Source organism: Prionailurus bengalensis, chromosome E3, assembly GCF_016509475.1.
Source record: "Prionailurus bengalensis isolate Pbe53 chromosome E3, Fcat_Pben_1.1_paternal_pri, whole genome shotgun sequence".
Taxonomy (NCBI): Eukaryota; Metazoa; Chordata; class Mammalia; order Carnivora; family Felidae; genus Prionailurus; species Prionailurus bengalensis.
In genome coordinates, this window is record NC_057357.1 from 17,517,013 (window position 1) to 17,537,025 (window position 20,013).

Sequence of the window (20,013 nt, forward strand, 5' to 3'; positions counted from 1 at the left end):
AGTACTTTATTATTTTTTATTGGGAATAATATTCCATTTTAAGGAAATAGCACATTTTCTTTATCCATTCATCAGAGCTAGAAATTTGGGTTGTTTCCACTTTGGGACTATTATAACTAATGTTTCTATGAACATCCATATGCAAGATTTTGAGGGAATATATTTTTATTTGGGGGGAGTGTATATTTAGGAATTGCTGGAACATACCACTTTGTGTTCAACCATTTGAAGAACTGCCAAGCTGTTTTCTAAGGCAGATGTGTCATTTTACATTACCACCAGCATTGTATGGTTGTTACAATCTTTCCACATCCTTGTAAACATTTGTTAATTATTTGTTATTTGTCATTTATTTATTTATTTATTTATTTTAGAGAGAGAAAGAGGGCACTAGTGAATGAGGGGCAGAGAGAGAGGGGGAGAGAGAGAAAGAAAAAGAGAGAGGGGAGAGAGAGAGAGAGAGGGAGAGAGAGAGAGAGAGAGAGAGAGAGAGAGAGAGAAAAGCTGGGCTTACTGGAAGCAGGACTTGTGTTCACCCGAAGTGGGGCTTGAGCTCACTGGATGTGGGACTCAAACTCACAAACTGTGAGATCATGACCTGAGATGTCATGTTTAACTGACTGAGCCACCCAGGTACCCTATTTGTCGTTTTTATTATGGTCACCCTAATGGGTATAAAGTGGTACTTCATTGTGGTTTTCATTTGCATTCCCCTCATGGCTGCTGATGTTTAGCTTCTTTCCATGTGCTTATTGGCTTATTGTGCATCATCTTTGAAGAACTATCTATTCAGGTCATTTGCCCATTTCTAAATTGGTTTATTTGTCTTTTTATTATTGAGTTGCCATAGTTATTTATATATTCTAGGTACAAGCCCCTTATCAGATATATGGCAAAACATTTCTTCCATTTTGTGGGTTGCCTTTTCACTTTCTCAGTGATGTCCCTTGAAACACAAAAGGTGTTAATTTTGATGATATACAGTTTATATTTTGTCTTTTGCTGATTGTGCTTTGGTATCATATATAAGAAAATGTTGCCTAATCCAAAGTCATGAGAATTCTAAAAGTTTTATACTTTTAGCTTTTACATCTAAGTCTATAATCTACTGTGAGTTAATTTTTGTGTGTGGTTGTGAGGTAGGGCTCCAAATTTATTCTCTTACATGTAGAGATCAAGTACCTATATAATATATTGTATACTCTTGTGTTGGGAGGCCTATAACTGTTATATTAAACTAAGAATATGCAGGTGGGGGACACCTGCGTCAAACTTCGGCTCAGGTCATGATCTTGGGGTTCGTGAGTTCAAGCCCCGCATCAGGCTCTGTGCTGACAGAGCAGAGCCCCAGCACAGAGCCTGGGGCCTGCTTCGGATTCTGTGTCCCCCTCTCTCTCTGCCTTCCCCACTCTCTCTGTCTCTCTCTCTCTCAAAAATAAATAAACATTAAAAATAAAAAAAAAGAATATGCAGAGGACACCTGGGTGGCTCAGTCAGTTAAGCATCCGACTTCAGCTCAAGTCATGATCTTGCAGTTTGTGGGTTTGAGCCCTGCATCAGGCTCTGGGCTGACAAGCTAGGAGCCTGGAGCCTGCTTTGGATTCTGTGTCTCCCGCTCTCTCTCTCTGCCCCTCCCCACTCATGCGCTGTCTCTGTCTCCCTCAAGAATAAATAAACAGTTTAAAAATTAAAAAAAAAAGAATATGCAGTTTATGATCCACTGGATGAAGGGGCACAAGCCACCCACACTGGGTCAGTAGCTAACCCCCTTAGCACCCAAGCTCCCACTTTGGGGAAGTGAAAACTCCTGGAGTCATTTTGATTGAAGGCACAGTTTCAGTATACTCACAAAAAGAAAGTAAAGTCACAGGATTTATTACTCACAAATCCCAGACATGGAGAGGCAATTAGCTCAGGGAAGGGCAGCCCTCTGTCCCAGATCATGACCACAGGAGATAGATAGAGAGCAGAGTAGCAAGCACCTACCTAAGAAAGCACCTAAGGTGGTTAGGACAGAGGTCACTAACTTCTTGAGGGCTCAAATCCAAGTAGTTATTTAAAAAAATTTTTTAATCTTTATTTTTGAGAGAGACAGAGTGCAAGTGGGGGGAAAACAGAGAGAGAGAGAGGGAGACACAGAATCCAAAGTAGGCTCCGGGCTCTGATCTGTCAGCACAGAGCCTGACTCAGGGCTGGAACTCATGAACCATGAGTTTGTGACCTGGGCTGAAATCTGATGCTTAACCTGACTGAGCCACCCAGGTGCTGCCAAGTAGTTATTTTAAAATATGCCCTAGGGAAAACAAAATATGAACTTAGGGCAGGAATCCTAAGCTCAGCTCTTTATCTAAATGTCCAAACTCTGAGTTTGAGCAGGCTTGTCATACAGTAAAATGCCTAGGCAGTAACTCAAAATAGCTGTTTTCTCATTACACGCTTCTGACCTGCCAAGCAGCAGGCACAGCTGACTCTGGAGTCCACAGAGGGTCCTCAGTCAAAGAACATGGGTGCTGGTAGTTAGAAATCAGGTGTGTACAGAAGCTGGTAAGAATGAGAGGTTTCCAGCAGGGGACCAACAGCCTTGGCTAACCCACTCAACTTGATGATGCCATTTCCCACTTCTAGGCCTTTTCTGAAGCTCCATCCAAAACCCCTTCACCATCTCATCTCACCAAGATCTCCTGACAAGTAAATAACCCTCAGAATCTATTTATGGAGGTTTTCTTGAATCTGTCAAAGAATACCTTTACCCAGGCTATCCTAGCTTTGTTGGCACAAAAATTAACAATGCTTATGCCTTCTACATAGTTATGAAGCTGCCAATAGGAACTTTGGTGAACATCGACTCTCATAGAGGGAAATACACTGTGCAATAGAGGTGCCAAGGCTGCAGGATAGGTGTCTGTTAAAAGATTCCTCCCTCCACTCCTACTCTCACTCCAAGGTCTATACACACCCTCCCAGCTCCCAATATCTCCCTCCAAGCCTGCTGTTCTCCTCTTTCTCAACAAGAAAATAATGTAGCTGATACCCCTTAGTTTCTCTATTATCTGATAGCAGCAATTTAGAAATGTGAACCTTCTGATAAGAGCAAATAGCTGATAATATATTGTTGTCTAATTAATTAACTTACTGGGCAGGGGCGCCTGGGTGGCTCGGTCGGTTAAGCGTCCGACTTCGGCTCAGGTCATGATCTCGCGGTCTGTGAGTTCGAGCCCCGCGTCGGGCTCTGTGCTGACAGCTCAGAGCCTGGAGCCTGTTTCAGATTCTGTGTCTCCCTCTCTCTGACCCTCCCCCATTCATGCTCTGTCTCTCTCTGTCTCAAAAATAAATAAACGTTAAAAAAAAAATTAAAAATAAAATAAAATAAAATAAAAAAATTAACTTACTGGGCAAGCTTTAAAGGAGTTTGCATTTTGAAAAAATTAATACAGTGTAAACTTCTCCAAAGAGGGATGTGATTCTTGAGCATCCCCAGGACTTGGTGCAACTGAGAAGCAGTCAGGAGACAGTTCTAAACAGGAGGACTATGAAACTAGTAAGACCATCAGTTCCAGCCCTTCCCTGGACTTTAACTAATTTCCCATGTCCATTAAAATAGGTTATCAACCCATGAGGACTAGGCAGGGAGAGTGGTCATTATAATACAAAGTGTGGACAAGGTGAGGTGCAGCAAGAAATTACATCAAGACCCCAGATGTTAGATTTAGATAATGTGGTCGTTTCTGTAACCATGTACAGTAGTTTGATTGGAATTTCAGGATTATGTGGTTGGGGGATAAGAGGTTTAGTAACTCTCTTCCCCACTTCAAGGATCCCTGAGACCTGGCAGGACCTTACTTGGACATCAGCTCTTACACATCTCTAGTAATGATTTGAGAACACTTACTTGCTCTTCATGTTTAGTGCAATAAAATCCCACTACTCTGAGATTTTCATTGTCACTAAGCTTCTGACCCAGACCTTCAACCAACAACCTCAGGGCCATCCTAATTCTGGCACTTACTGTGTGACCAAGGGTCTGTTACAGCACTACTTTATTTCATCAATTTTGAAAATATTTATCAAACACCTACCATGTACCAGGCACTGTTTTAGATACTTTCCTATCTGTTCAAGTATTTCAAAAATATTCTAGGGGTGCCTGGGTGGCGCAGTCGGTTGGGCGTCCGACTTCAGCCAGGTCACGGTCTCGCGGTCCGGGAGTTCGAGCCCCGCGTCGGGCTCTGGGCTGATGGCTCAGAGCCTGGAGCCTGTTTCTGATTCTGTGTCTCCCTCTCTCTCTGCCCCTCCCCCATTCATGCTCTGTCTCTCTCTGTCCCAAAAATAAATAAACATTGAAAAAAAATTTTTAAAAATATTCTATGTACAGAAAAGTACATAAAACCTATGTGCTCATATTTATTTATGTAATCTCTACACCCAACATGGAGCTCAAACTCTCAACCCTGAGATCTAGAGTCCCATGTTCTTCAGACAGAGTCAGCCAGGTGCCCCTTCTAAAGTGCACTTTAAAGAATAATTAAAAGGTAATATCTGCATAACCATTACCCAAGGCCAGAAATGTTGTACCCCAAAGCACCCCTTCACACCTTCTTCCTCTCTTCTGGGGCTATAAGCAGTATCCAGACATTTGTGATGATAACTTCTTATCTATATATGAATTTCTAAACAATATAATGTGATTTTGCCTGATTTTGAATCTTATGGAAATGGAATTGGATTGTATATATTCTGTCTTGTTTCTTTTGTGCTACAGTGTTTGCAAGGTAGTTATACATGGTTGTAGTCATCCATTTTTGTGTTATATAGTATTCCAGTGTTTGAAATACCATTAATTTATATATTCATTTAACTGCTGATGAACATCCATTGTTTTCAGTTCTTGGCTATTAGGAACAATGATTCTAGGACCATTTTGTAGTCATATACAGGTATGTGAGTTTCTAGTGAACTTTCTTCTGTTCCATCTTGTGAGAATCACTGCTTGTGAGCACTATCAGGACTCTTTTCCATCATGCAGTTGGACTCTCCCTAATTCTACAAGTAGCAACTGTGAGGGAGGGGAGGCATGTGACTGGCCCAAGGTCACTCAGGCAGCTAGTGGCAGAACTCAAAACATACTCAAGGTCCTTTCGGGAAGTAGTCCATTTCCCAGTACGAGGGCAGATATGTGCCTCCCAAATCTGAGGGAACTTGGCACAGGTGGCATCAGGATAAGATGAGTGGGGCACTGCAAAATATAAGGGGGAACGAAGATACTTGGCAATGAAGATTAATACTTGATTTTTTTTTTTAATCAGCAAACTACAGCCTGTGCAACCACCTGTTTTTGTAAATAAGATTTCATTGGACCAGGGCTATGATTAGGACAAGATAAGTGAAGCAAGGTTGTGAAAGCATAGGGTTGAATTTTGTCTTTATTTAAAATTTTAGTATTTTGTTCATGATGGATTTTTTTTGCATTAATTATGATTTTCTTGAGACATTGCATTAAAATGTTTACCTTGACTACTATATTCTTGGGCACCTCCTTAAATTCTGTGCCAGAAGCCAGCACCTCACTCTTCTGACCCTAATCCCAGACCGGCAACCCAGCGTCTGTTTTAAACTTCGCCATCCTAAACTTTCTCCAACGCTTTCCAGCCTGGTCCTCACCACTGCCTTCTGTCCCTAGAGGGCGCGGTCGTCCAGCCCCCTCCACATCCTTCTCTCAGTCTCAATTCCCGGGTGAGGCGCGAGTCGTGGGGACTGAGGGGAGGAGCACGCCCCGGGGCATGGCCGGCGCGAGCGCTCTACTTAAAGCCGCGGGGCCTGGGTGATTCCCGAGGAGGGCAACTCGGCCTGGCGCGGTGCGCGGGTCTGAAGCTTCTCGATTGAGTACAGTTCGCCCCGAGCCATTTCCTCTCACATTCTAGTTGGGCACTGGAATGGCAGTTCCTACGCGGTTCTCTGGGTGTGCTCTCTGCCCTATTTCGCCCCCTTCTTGGGAACACCAGGGGATATGTGGGGGCAGTTTTTTGGAAGTGAGAAGCGAGCAGGACGGGCTGGAAACGGAGCGCCCCTGGCCGAGGCTGGGTAACAGTGCCCGGGGCCTTTGGCATCCCCGTCTCGGCGACTGGGGAGACTCTCACATAAGTGGTTTCGGGGCAAGGATCAATCCTTTACCGCTTCCGAGACCCCTTGCGGGCGACTACATTTCCTGACTGGCCCCGCAGAGACTGCTGTCCGTGGAGCCTCGGTGGCCTCTCTTTTCCGGAGCGGGGTTCGCGGCTCCGAGGACGCTACCTCGATGTCTCCGCGTTCCCTCCAGGGTGAGCCCTCGCAGAGCGTCGTCCCACTGCAACGCATCTGGACTGGGGTCTGGGGTCCGGAGAGTGGAGGTGACCGGCCCCGCTTGGCGGCACTCCCAGGTGTCATGCAGTAAACCTGTGGGTATGGGATCTCACTGGGTAAGGGCTAACGAAGGGCAGTAGACTGAGCCTGCTGCCTCTTACCTGGAGCAGGAGGAATTTCTGAACGCATGCATCCATCGAACCCCTTTGATGGGTCGCCCCATGAACCCCCGCAAGTACTTTGGTATTATCAGGGTTGGAAGGGGTGAGAGGAGCATCTCCACTGCCCATTTCAGCTTTGTGGTCTCCATTCTCTTCCTAGAGCCTGCTTATTCCATTAACTAATTCATTTCCCAACCATTACCTCAGCACTTGCTGTGCCACAGCCCCTCCTGGCCCTAGAATCCAGGCCTCCTACTATTCCCAAGGCCACCACTGATTTCTGCCTTTAAGCGCCCTACCCCCGCCCCTTCCCGCCCCGCCCCACCACACAGGTGCAAATACTCAGGCCCTCGGGTCCAGCTTTCTCAGAACTTTACACCACTGTTACTAAAAGTCTGTGTATTCCCAGCCTAGGACACTCATTTAGCCTTAGACAGTTTGGTAAGGTTAAGTTTTATTATCATGTGGCATGGTGGAGTCCAGCTATTGAGAGCTCCACACACCTAAGTTCAGGACCTAGACCTTAGTTTATTAATACCCTGGACCCATTCCTAAGAAGCAAGTTCTATGGTGAAAGACGAACAAGGTGTAGAGGTTACTGAGAATTAACTGAGATATCCCTTTAGTTCAAAGCTTCTCAACTCTGGCTATATTCTATCTGGGTTATTACTCCTGGGTGCAGTGTGGGCAAGAGAATTTTTAGAAACTGGGTAATTTTAATGTGCAGCCAGGGTTGAGAGCCACTGCTTTAACCCTGAGGGCAGGTGAGTGGGGTCTGGGATGACCAGAAGCACTGGGCCAGGTACTTCCAGCTGGAAGCAGCCTCAACCCTTTATCTGAGTATGCTGCACAAATTGTTTTTAACATTTTCTATGTGTCCCATGCTGTGAAAATAGTCAGGAAGCACTACCATATAATGAGAAACATGTCTGACAAGTTTGTGTAAGATAATTGGAAGTAAGGTGAAACATTCCAAAAAGGCCAACTAGGAAACATACAATAATCTCCAGATGAGGTAAAGAAAGCCCAGGCTAGATTAATGACAGGGAATGTAGGAGGGGACAGTTGTGACAGTCACAGAAAGAATGAGGGACTGTAGTGGTCACCTAGATCAAAGTTTTTGGCAGGCTGTGGCTCTTTTAACTGTCATAAAGGCTGATTGCACCGACATATTGTAGCTGACTCCCAGAAGAGAGTCACCAGAACTTCTGTAGCATTTCTAGGACTTTCAAGACCACGAATAGGCTGGGATTATTGTGGCTGGACCAATCTCAGGCATTAGCAAATTTAACCACAACCATAAAGTCAGAAGAGCTTCTTGGTGTGCCTCGCTGGCTCAGTCAGTGGAGCATGCAGCTCTTGATTTTGGGGTTGTGAGGTCAAGCCCCACTTTGGGTGTAGAGATTGCTTAAAATAATCTTAAAAAAAAAAGTTAGAAGAGCTTGTGCTTTATGGTGGCCCAAGGCCCTTTCTGATATGCGGCAGCAGCCGCACTCCTAGGGATAACTCACTAGAGATTCAACAGGGAAAAATAAGCTCTGTGAATGGCATTAAAATGCTTATTATAGCATTATCTATAATAATGATATATTCCAACAATAAAGGAAATGAATAAAACAAGGTATTTTAAACAAAAGAATTTATCTTAAAAAGTTAGCATTAAAATATCATTATGAAAAAAATGAATGAACCAAAAACATTCATAAGAAAAAGAATCTTCTTTTTGGAAAAAAGAATTAGATTCATATTTTTCTTGGAGTAGCTTCCTCTTGCTCAGTACTAAACTGTGATTATAGAGTACTTAAATTTGCAAGAATATGGGCAAAGCCTGAAGAAACTTGCAAACATGAACATATTTTTCTTAGAGAAGGTTGGAATATGGAGGAAAGGGGACTCCTTTTTCAGAATTGTCCTAGAGAGAGGCATGTAGCATAGAAATTAGGGAAAGCTCTCTCAAACCAGATCATTTGGGTCCTGGTTCTGTCACTTAACAAATGGATGGCCTTTGGCAAGATTAAGACATTTCAGTGGCTTGATTTCTTCATCTGTAAAATGGGGTAATAGTCCCTATGATAGAGAGCTGCTGGGTGGCTTAATCTAATATGTGAAACTCTTAGAACAGCACTTGGCAAATAGTAAGTACTCTATAAGTGCTAGCTATTTAAACTGTTATTTATAATGTAATAAAATCATTTAAAAATTGACCAATCATTATTGATACTCCTGTCTACCCTCTACACTCAGAAAAAAACCTTAGATATTTTTAAGGGTGTATTTTATTATCCATAACTTCAATAAAGCTGTCAGTACATTTGTAGTCTGATTTTTGCTAAATGTAGACACTAGCATAACCACCATCACAATTAAGATGTAGAACATTTCCATCACCCTTTCTTCATGCCCCTTTCTAGTCAGCCTCTCCCTTAGTTCCAGACAACTGTTGGCCTGCTTTCTGCTCCTATAGTTATGCCTTAATTGTAGAATTTCATATAAATGGAATCATATAGTGTATACTCTTGTTTCTGGCTTCTTTGGTCTAACATAATCTTGAGATTCATCTATTTGTTGCATGTAAAAATAGTTGTTCCTTTCTGTTGCTGAGAAGAATGCCATTATGTGGAGATCCCACAATTTGTTTATTCCTTCACCTTTTATGAGCATTTGGACTGTTTCCAGTTTTTGCTTATTATGAATAAAGCTGCTGTGCAGATTTGTAAAAAAAAAAAAAGGCTTTGCGTGGCCATATTTTCATTTTTCTTGGGTAAATACATAAGAGTAGAATTGTTAGGTCATACAGTAAATGTGCATTTAATTTACTGTTAACAAACTGTCAAACTGCTTTCCGAAGTGGCAGGACCATTTCACATTTCAAGAGCCATGTATGAGGGTTGCATTTGTTTCACATCCTGGGGACACTTGGTATTGTCAGTCTGTTAATTTTAGCCATTCTTATGGATATGTAGTGGTACTCATCATGTTTTTTTTTAAATATGAAATTTATTGTCAAATTGGTTTCCATACAACACCCAGTGCTCATCCCAACAGGTGCCCTCCCCAACACCCACTACACACCCACCCCACCCTCCCACCCCCCATCAGCCCTCAGTTTGTTCTCAGTTTTTAAAAGTCTCTTATGGTTTGCCTCCTTCTCTCTCTATAACTTTTTTTCCCCTTCCCCTCACCCATGGTCTCCTGTTAAGTTTCTCAGGATCCACATAAGAGTGAAAACGTATGGTATCTTTCTCTGTATGACTTATTTCACTTAGCATAACACTCTCCAGTTCCAACCACATTGCTACAAAAGGCCATATTTCATTCTTTCTCATTGACAAGTAGTATTCCATTGTATATATAAACCACAACTTCTTTATCCATTCATTGGTTGATGGACATTTAGGCTCTTTCCATCATTTGACTATTGTTGAAAGTGCTGCAATAAACATTGGAGTACAAGTGCCCCTATGCACCAGCACTCCTGTATCCCTTGGGTAAATTCCTAGCAGTGCTATTGCTGGCTGGGTCATAGGGTAGATCTATTTTTAATTTTTTGAGGAACCTCCACACTGTTTTCCAGAGCGGCTGCACCAGTTTACATTCCCACCAACAGTGCAAGGAGGTTCCCGTTTGTCCACATCCTCGCCATCATCTGTAGTCTCCCGATTTGTTCATTTTGGCCACTCTGGCATGAGGTGATATCTCAGTGTGGTTTTGTTTTGTATTCCCCTTGATGAGGAGTGACATTGAGCATCTTTTCATGTGCCTGTTGGCCATCTGGATGTCTTCTTTAGAGAATTGTCTATTCATGTTTTCTGCCCATTTCTTCACTGGATTATTTGTTTTTCAGGTGTGGAGTTTGGTGAGTTCTTTATAGATTTTGGATACTAACCCTTTATCTGATATGTCGTTTGCAAATATCTTTTCCCATTCCGTTGGTTGCCTTTTAGTTTTGTTGATTGTTTCCTTTGCTGTGCAGAAGCTTTTTATCTTCATGAGATCCCAATAGTTCATTTTTGCTTTTAATTCCCTTGCCTTTGGAGATGTGTCAAGTAAGAAATTGCTGAGGCTGAGGTCAGACAGGTTTTCTCCTGCTTTATCCTCTAGGGTTTTGATGGTTTCCTCTCTCACATTCAGGTCCTTTATCCATTTTGAGTTTATTTTTGTGAATGGTGTAAGAAGGTGGTCTAGTTTCATTCTTCTGCATGTTGCTGTCCAGTTCTCCCAGCACCATTTGCTAAAGAGACTGTCTTTTTTCCATTGGATGTTCTTTCCTGCTTTGTCAAAGATTAGTTGGCCATACTTTTATGGGTCCAATTCTGGAGTCTCTATTCAATTCCATTGGTCTATGTGTCTGTTTTTGTGCCAATACCATGCTGTCTTGATGATTACAACTTTGTAGTAGAGGTTAAAGTCTGGGATTGTGATGCCTCCCGCTTTGGTCTTCTTTCTCAATATTACTTTGGCTATTTGGGGTCTTTTGTATTCCATACAAATTTTAGGATTGCTTGTTCTAGATTCGAGAAGAATGCTGGTGCAATTTTGATTTGGGTTGCATTGAATGTGTAGATTGCTTTGGGTAGTATTGACATTTTAACAATATTTATTCTTCCAATCCATGAGCATGAATGTTTTTCCATTTCTTTGTATCTTCCTCAATTTCCTTCATAAGCTTTCTATAGTTTTCAGCATACAGATCTTTTACATCTTTGCTTAGGTTTATTCCCAGGTATTTTATGCTTCTTGGTGCGATTGTAAATGGGTCAGTTTCTTTATTTCTCTTTCTCTTACTTCATTATTGTTCTATAAAAATGCAACTGATTTCTGTACGTTGACTTTGTAACCTGCAACTTTGCTGAATTCACGTATCAGTTCTAGCAGACTTTGGGTGGAGTCTGTTGGGTTTTCTATGTAGAGTATCATGTCATCTGAGAAAAGTGAAAGTTTGACTTCTTCTTTGCCAATTTTGATGCCTTTTACTTCATTGTTGTCTGATTTCTGATGCTAGGACTTCCAACACTATGTTAAACAACAGCGGTGAGAGTGGACATCCCTGTCGTGTTCCTGATCTCAGGGGAGAGCTCTCAGTTTTTCCCCATTGAAGATGATATCAGCTGTAGGCTTTTTATATATGGCTTTTATGATGTTTAAGCATGTTCCTTCTATCCCAACTTTCTTTAGCGTTTTTATTAAGAAGGATGCTGTATTTTGTCAAATGCTTTTTCTCCATCTAGTGACAGAATCATATGGTTTTTATCCTTTTTTTTTATTAGTGTAATGTATCACATTAATTGATTTGTGAATATTGAATCAGCCCTGCAGCCCAGGAATGAATCACACTTGATCATGGTGAATAATTCTTTTTATATGCTGTTGAATTAGATTTGCTAGTATCTTGTTGAGAATTTTTGCATCCATATTAATCAGGAATATTGGCCTGTAGTTCTCTTTTTTTGCTGGGTCTCTGTCTGGTTTAGGAATCAAAGTAATGCTGGCTTCATAGAATGCATCCAGAAATTTTCCTTCCATTTTTATTTTTTGGAACAGCTTGAGAAGGATAGGTATTAACTCTGCTTAAATATCTGATAGAATTCCCCAGGGAAGCCATCTGGGCCTAGACTCTTATCTGTTGGGAGATTTTTGATAATGGATTCAATTTCTTCACTAGTTATGGGTCTGTTCAAATTTCTATTTCTTCCCATTTGAGTTTTGTTGGTGTTTGGGTGTTTAGGAATTTGTCCATTTCTTCCAGGTTGTCTAGTTTGTTGGCATATAATTTTTCATAGTATTCCCTGCTTGTATTTCTGAGGGATTGGTCATAATAAATCCATTTCAATTGTGATTTTGTCTATTTGGGTCCTCTCTCTTTTCCTTTTGAGAAGTCTGGCTAGGAGTTTATCAATTTTGTTTATTTTTTCAAAAAACCAACTCTTAGTTTCATCGATCTGTTCTGTTTTGTTTTGTTTTGTTTTGTTTTTTGATTCCTTACTGTTTATTTCTGCTCTGATCTTTATTATTTCCCTTATTATGCTGGGTTTGGGGTGTCTTTGCTCTTCTGCTTCTATTTCCTTTAGGTTTGCTGCTAGAGTTTGTATTTGGGATTTTTCTTGCTTCTTGAGATAGGCCTGGATTGCAATGTATTTTTCTCTCAGGACTGCCTTTGCTGCATCCCAAAGGGTTTGAATTGTGTTTTTGTTTTCATTTGTTTCAATATATTTTTAAATTTTTTCTCTAATTACCTGGTTGACCCATTCAATCTGTAGTAGAATGTTTGTAACCTCCATGCTTTTGGAGATTTTCCAATCTTTTTCCTGTGGTTGATTTCAACTTTCATAGGACTATGATCTGAAAGTGTGCATGGTATGATCTCAGTTCTTTTATATTTATTGAGAGCTGTTTTGTGACCCAGAATGTGATCTATCTTGGAGAATGTTCCATATACACTCGAGAAGAATGTGTATTCTGCTGCTTTTGGATGAAAAGTTCTGAATATATCTGTCAAGTCCATCTGGTCCAGTGTGTCATTCATGGCCATTGTTTCTTTACTGATTTTCTGTCTAGATTATCTGTCCATTGTTGTAAGTGGAGTATTAAAGTCCCCTGAAACTATCACATTCTTACCAATAAGATTGCTTATGTTTGTGATGAATTGTTTTATATATCTGGGTGCTTCCTTTTGGCGCATAGATATTTATAATTGTTAGCTCTTCCTGATGGATACACCCTGTAATTATCATATAATGCCCTTCTTCATCTCTTGTTACAGCCTCTAATTTAATTCTAGTTTGTCTGATATAAGTATGGCTACTCTAGCTTTCTTTTGACTTCTAGTAGCATGAGAGATAGTTCTCCATCCCCTCACTTTCAACCTGAAGGTGTCCTCAGGTCTAAAATGGGTCTCTTGTATACAGCAAATAGATGGGTCTTATTTTTTTATCCATTCTGATACCCTATGTCTTTTGGTTGGAGCATTTAGTCCATTTACATTAAGTGTTATTATTGAAACATATGGGTTTAGAGTTATTGTGTAGGTTTCATGCTTGTAGTGATGTCTCTGGTCCTTTGTGGTCCTTGCAATATTTCACTCACAGAGTCCCCCTTAGGATCTCTTGTAGGGCTGGTTTAGTGGTGATGAATTCCTTCAGTTTTTGTTTGTTTGGGAAGACCTTTATCTTTCCTTCTATTCTGAATGACAGGCTTGCTGGATAAAGGATTCTTGGCTGCATTTTTTTTCTGTTTATTACATTGAAGATTTCCTGCCAGTCCTTTCTGGCCTGCTAAGTTTCAGTAGATAGGTCTGCTACTACCCTTATGTGTCTACTCTTTTATGTTAAGGTCCACTTATATCTGTCTGCTTTCAGAATTCTGTCTTTATCCTTGTATTTTTACAGTTTCACTATGATATGTCGTGCAGAAGATCAATTCAAGTTACATCTGAAGGGAGTTCTCTGTGCCTGTTGGATTTCAATGCCTTTTTCCTTCCCCAGATTGAGGAAGTTCTCAGCTATGATTTGTTCCGGTAAACTTTCAGCCCCTTACTCTCTCTCTTCTTCTTCTGGAATTCCTATGATACAGATATTGTTCCATTTGATTTCATCACTTAGTTCTCTAATTTGCCCCTCATAATCCTAGATGTTTTTTTCTCTTTTTCTCAGCTTCCTCTTTTTCCATAATTTTATCTTCTAATTCACCTATTCTCTCCTCTGCCTCTTCAATCTGTGCTGTGGCCGCCTCCATTTTATTTTGCACCTCATTTATAGCATTTTTTAATTCATCATGACTATTTTTTAGTTTCTTGATCTCTGTAGCAATAGATTCTCTGCTGTCTTCTATGCCTTTTTCAAACCTAGTGATTAATCTTGACTGTTATTCTAAATTCTTGTTCAGTTATATTGCTTATATCTGTTTTGATAAATTCATTAGCTGTCACTTCTTCCTGGAATTTCTTTTGCGAAGAATTCTTCTGTTTCATCTCTTTGGCTTTTCTGTCCCTTATGAGTTTTAAAAGCTTGTTATGTGCTTTGCATCTGCGAGCACAGCTATGTTAAAGAGGGTTCATATGCTGTCCAGGGCCTGGCCCTTCAGAAGGTGTTTTTTGGAGAGTTTTACTTGCTCTCTGTTGTTGTGACTTTGGTTATTTTATTTCCCCACTCCCAGTGATGTTTTGGACCCTCCACCATGTATGCTTTGATTTGTTCTTTGAAAAAGCCCTGGAAAGGAAAACAAACAAACAGGAAAAGAACACACAAAAATACAAATAAAACAAACAAACAAACAAAACAAAAATCCAAAAGTCAAAAAACCAGAAACACCAGCTGCAAGTAAAGAACATGGTGGAGGCAGTGCTGATGGAAGAGCACATACAAAGAGAGAAATGACAGGGGCAGGGAAAAAGAAAAAATAAACATTGACCAGGCAGAGAGACTAAATGGCTTAATCCAGAGAGAGAGAAAGGAAAATAAAGAAGGACATGAGAGGAAAAAGAAATGAAGATAAAATTATCCCCATAGAGAAACTACATGGCTTGATTATTCCAGAGAAAGAGAAAGGAATGTAAAGAAGGAGGTGTAGAACATGTATCAAGAGAATGGATTAAATATGTCTGTTTAAACAAACAAAAAACCAGAGTAACTAGCCTAGAGGAGGGAAGAGATAAGGAGAAAAGGAAGGAAGAATATATCTAAATAACAAGAATTTCGTAGAATTAACCCAGGCAATGCAGCAGCACTGGTCTGGAGGAGGGAGCTGTCTGGTTCCTCAGCATCTATCCAGCTCCAGTAGACATGCAGTTATCCAGCCAGGAGGGGCATGATTTGGTGTAAGCAGGTCCTGCCTCCACTGTGAGCCCCAAGGACCAATCCCTGAGGCCTGCCTTGATGGTGGTGGTGGGGAGAAAAATGGCGACCCCCCCATTGTCTTTTCCATGGACCCAGTGTCCCAAATCACTCCATTTGAGCTGTCTTCACTGTGCCACAGGTGCAGATGAGATGGTCTGTCTCGCTCTGCCGACTCCCATGGCCTGGTGCTTGGCTGGGATTTAAACCCCCACTCCATGCACCCTGGCACTGGGGAAGTGCCTCTCTATACTGACCGATATGTGGTCCAGGCTGGTTTTGTCCTGTGCTGCAGCACTTCAGGGAGGACCACTTTCTCCTGCAGACTGTGCCCTGACCTACCAGTGAAACTGGGGGTGGCTCCCCTTCTCCCAAGGTGCATGAACAGGGCAGCCAGCCCCAGTCTGAAGAAAGCCCTGCAGTTAGAGATGGGATCCCTCTCCATCCTGGTCCAAGGTTTTTCTCTTGTCCAGATACAGTCTTATTCTTCCCCAGCCGCTCTTTCTCTTCCCTTTGTCTCTCTGCAGAAGGGGATCTCTCCCCTCCATGCCTATGCAGCCCATTTTATCTTCCCCAGTTTGCAATCACCCACCTATAGCCCATCAGGTTGTCCTGGTGTCTTCTTGTTAGACTCAGTCTCTTTTCCTCAGAGTCTCTTGGGGTTCAAAGTCCTTTGACTTCAGCCCTTCTTTGTTTGAGAGATGTGGGAAGTATAGATCCCCCTACTTCTCTGCCAGGTTGGTCGGCCTCCCACCCAAAATTTGTATTTAGTAGATCAGATGTTGATCTTTGCTTTGGAGAATATGGTGATGATATGTAGCATCCTAGGAAAGAGGCACAAGAGAAACTGGCATGGAATCGTCTCTCCACTCTCTTCACCACCAATAGCTGAAGAATGTCTGGAAAGGGCTGGGGATGCTGCCCACTGGGGTTTACTTAACAACTGGAAAGTTCTCCCCTCCACCTAAAGCAAAGAAAAATCTAAGCCTCTAGAAACTAGAAGCTTTGGAAGCAGCCCAATTAATTGACTGTGTGAGAGAGACCTTATGAAAAAATGGTGGGTACAAAGACTGAAGGACCTGCTCTACATTGCCTCTACACTGATCAATCTAGGAAAGCACAGACTACCTAAATAGAAAACTGAGTACTGGATAGGTGCATCACATGAGCGTGACAGTAGCAGAGAATGGTAGCATCTCTAGGGGCATTCACCAAGTACCAGCAAGAAAACTCTTCCTGGAAATTTCCAAGCTGAGACAAAGGGATGGGAACACTCAGGCAATTGTTAGGCAGTGACCAACAAAGCTCTGAGTGGAGGGAGAAGGACGTAGAATGTTTTCAAGTAAAAGTACCCCTGGTCATATGCTTTCTCTAGAAGCCATAATCATAAGCTGAGGAGACTGTATGTGGAGGGAAATGCCAAACAACCTGAACTGGAATAAGGCCCATCTTCTCAGTAGCAATTCCAAAGTCCAAGTGGGAAAAAGCAGTCATAGGAAGAATTCCATTATAGCTCAGTGAGGGCTCAGGAACAATTTAGAAACACTATATACCATTTGAATGTTCAACAAGGTTACTTAGAAAAAAAAAGCCTCAGAAAGTTAAGTAGAAGCTAGTGTTCAGTTTCAAACCAACAGGAGGAAGAAGTATGGAGCCCCTTCCTAAAAATGTACCTTCCTCATTTTTCTTTCGTAATTCAGATTAGATACAAAAAATCATGTTTTCTTTTATATATTACATTCATATTAGGTCCATCACATCAGTCCTGATCCAAGCTGGAGATATCCTGTAGGATTGTACTTTGGCAAAGGCATTTATATAGGGTTAACCCATGTAACATCATTCGAGCATTCAATAAATACACATTTTTAGAACAACTACTTCATGCCAGGTTCTGTGCTAGTGCTGAGGACAGAACAGTGAGCCAGGCAGAAATCAACTCCGCTGTCTTGTATATTTCTAATGACCTGCTTTGATACAGGGCTTACACAGGTCTACCCAGGCTTTCTTTTTCCTCCATGTAATCCGATTTTTCAGCTTGAAATAACATACTTAGCAGTAGATACTTGTCGAGTCTGTGGCTACCTTTTTCTTAATTTTTTAAATGTTTTTATTTATTTTTGAGAGACACAGAGAGACAGAGCACAAGTGGGGGAGGGGCAGAGAGCGTGAAACACAGAATCTGAAGCAGGCTCCAGGCTCTGAGCTGTCAGCACAGAACCCAGTGAGGGCTCAAACTCACAAACTGCAAGATCATGACCTAAGCTGAAGTTGGACGCTTAACCGACTGAGCCACCCGGGTACTGCACCCAGTATCTTTTGAATACTCTTCCTGTATTTGGGGATTTTCTTCAAGATATAATTCCTGTCTCCTTAAGGCAGAATGCAAACTCAATTTCCAAGCCTTTCTTGAAGCTAGGGTACAGGCAATGACCTATCGTCAACTGGGGTCCACATGATTTCTCTGATTGAGAAGACACCAACGCAAGGATGCAAAATTCATGAAAAATCCACTTTCCAGAGGGTGTGAGGGTGGAAGAATCTGTTTTTCCAGGGAAGCATGGGTGAAGTTTTTGGCATCTGGAGTATAGCAGTGCAAATTATGGTGGTGTCTCACTGCAGCTGGCCCACAGAATGGTTTGTTTTTGGCTGCACAGATTATTGGCCTTTCTGGCCATACCAGAGGTACTGTGAACTACCTAAGATTCTCAATTGCTTATCTTTTAAAAACCAGTTAGAGTGAGTTCTATTCTTTGTAAAATATTGTGACTAATGCATATACTGAGCTACTGTTATGTGCTAGACTCTATGCTGGCATATTCCTATGTTACTTTGATTAAACTTCATAAACTTCATTTAAGGTATAAATTCTTATACATTTTACAGATTAAAAAACTGAGATTCAAAAAGTCACTTTATTCAATCTACAATACTAAAAACCTGCTGTGTGACACCCACTGGGAATAGAATATTGAAGGAAATAGTTCCCTGCAACTGTAAAAAGAACGGCATATTGTTTTTAAATGTCCCCTTATCAAAATAAGAAGCACCAAATGGCAGATGTCTAGAGAGAAGGACCTCAGGCCAGTAAAGGCCTCATTTTAAATATAGAAACCCCCTAAAAATAGCCACCCATGTTACAGACTCAACAGGTGATTGGCCCAAAAAGAAGGGAGTGGAATCTAGGCCGTGGTGAAGGAGAGTGAAAGGGCAGTTCACTGTTTCCAGCTTCTCTCACCACAATGGCTCTGCCTCTGAGGTCCCTGAGTCGGGGCTTGGCAAGCACAGCAAAGGGAGACCATGGAGGGGCAGGAGGTGAGTGGGGTTGCTGCCTGACCCTGTGGCTTACATACCTGTACCCCTCTCCCGCCTGTCTGGCCTTCCGCGGTTCTGAGGACCGCCCCCCACTCCGCCTCCCCGCCACCCACCCTTTAACTCTAACCTTCAGAGGCCCTCCCTTCCCCACCTCTCTCTCATCTCTGCCTTCCCCCCACCCTGCCGTAGCCAGCACTTGGCGCCTCCTGACCTTCGTGCTGGCGCTCCCGAGTGTGGCCCTCTGCACCCTTAACTCCTGGCTCCACGCGGGCCATCGTGAACGCCCCAAGTTCATCCCATACCACCACCTCCGTATCCGCACCAAGGTATGCTGGCCTGAAACCTTGGCCCCCAGAGCGGGAGCATGGTTCAGACGGGCAAGGGGTGCTGGGGGACCCCTTGGCCGGGACCTCGCTGACAATCTGCTCTCCCTCTATTCACAGCCTTACTCCTGGGGAGACGGCAACCATACTCTTTTCCATAACCCCCGTGTCAACCCTCTGCCCACCGGCTATGAACAGTGAATGGCCCTGAGGCCCCAGTGGATGCCCCCAGCCCCAATAAAGGTGTGAAAACTGTGTGTCCGCAGGCTCTCTGGGGACCAGGATAGGGGCTGGAGGGGCCTCCAAGGAGTTCCACTGGGTGCATGCGCACAATGCAGTCTGTGGTCTACATGCTCTTCCCAAGGCCATGATTTGGGAGGTGCTCCAGGGAACATCCTTGATGACTAGGTAGGAGATCTCCATCCTCCCTTTCTCTCACCTATTGATAATTAGAGCTATAGCCTGTAAAGGTCTTTCACATAACACTAACCTCACAGTAACTCTGGGAACAAGATATAATTTTGGTTCCCCTTCTCCAGACGAGGAAATGAGATTCTCAGATATTAAATGACTTAAATAAGGGCCCTCCTCAGAAGTCCCTGGAAACTCAGGGCTGCAGACTCTGAAGTACCACTTGTCTCTTGACATTGATTCACAGCTTTTGTGAATTCTGGTTTTTGGAAACAACCCTGATTTCAAACAGAGGAACTATAGCCCTATCTGTGAGTCTTCATGACCTAGTTTTGGATTTGGAATATTTTAGCTATTCTCTATGACCACCCTTAATGAGTCTTCTGTATTAGTTTGGGAAATCATATGCTCCTTTCTGGAAGCCTGGCTCTCCTAGCCTCTGGGGATCTCATTCAAGGGAGAGATCGGTTCAAACAAGTTCAGGGCATTTCACTCACCTCTTAGGACAGTCTGCTCACTTCACATTACCAAAGAGCCTGAAGCCTGTGCTGAAACCCGTGAGAAACAGACACATTGAGTTCTTCCTTTGGCTACTCCCCTGATGCTACATATATAGTGCCATTAAAAAAAAGATTATCT

At 42.3% G+C, this 20,013-nt stretch overlaps 1 protein-coding gene across 1 annotated transcript; it reads left to right on the plus strand.

Annotated features, from left to right (window-relative positions):
- Positions 1-18,504: 18,504 nt before the first annotated feature.
- LOC122471407 (cytochrome c oxidase subunit 6A2, mitochondrial) lies at positions 18,505-19,218 on the plus strand. Its single transcript, XM_043559955.1, has 3 exons — positions 18,505-18,640; positions 18,830-18,966; positions 19,084-19,218. Exons 1-3 carry the CDS (start codon positions 18,568-18,570, stop codon positions 19,162-19,164), a joined length of 291 nt encoding a protein of 96 aa, XP_043415890.1. The 5' UTR covers positions 18,505-18,567; the 3' UTR covers positions 19,165-19,218.
- Positions 19,219-20,013: the final 795 nt, after the last annotated feature.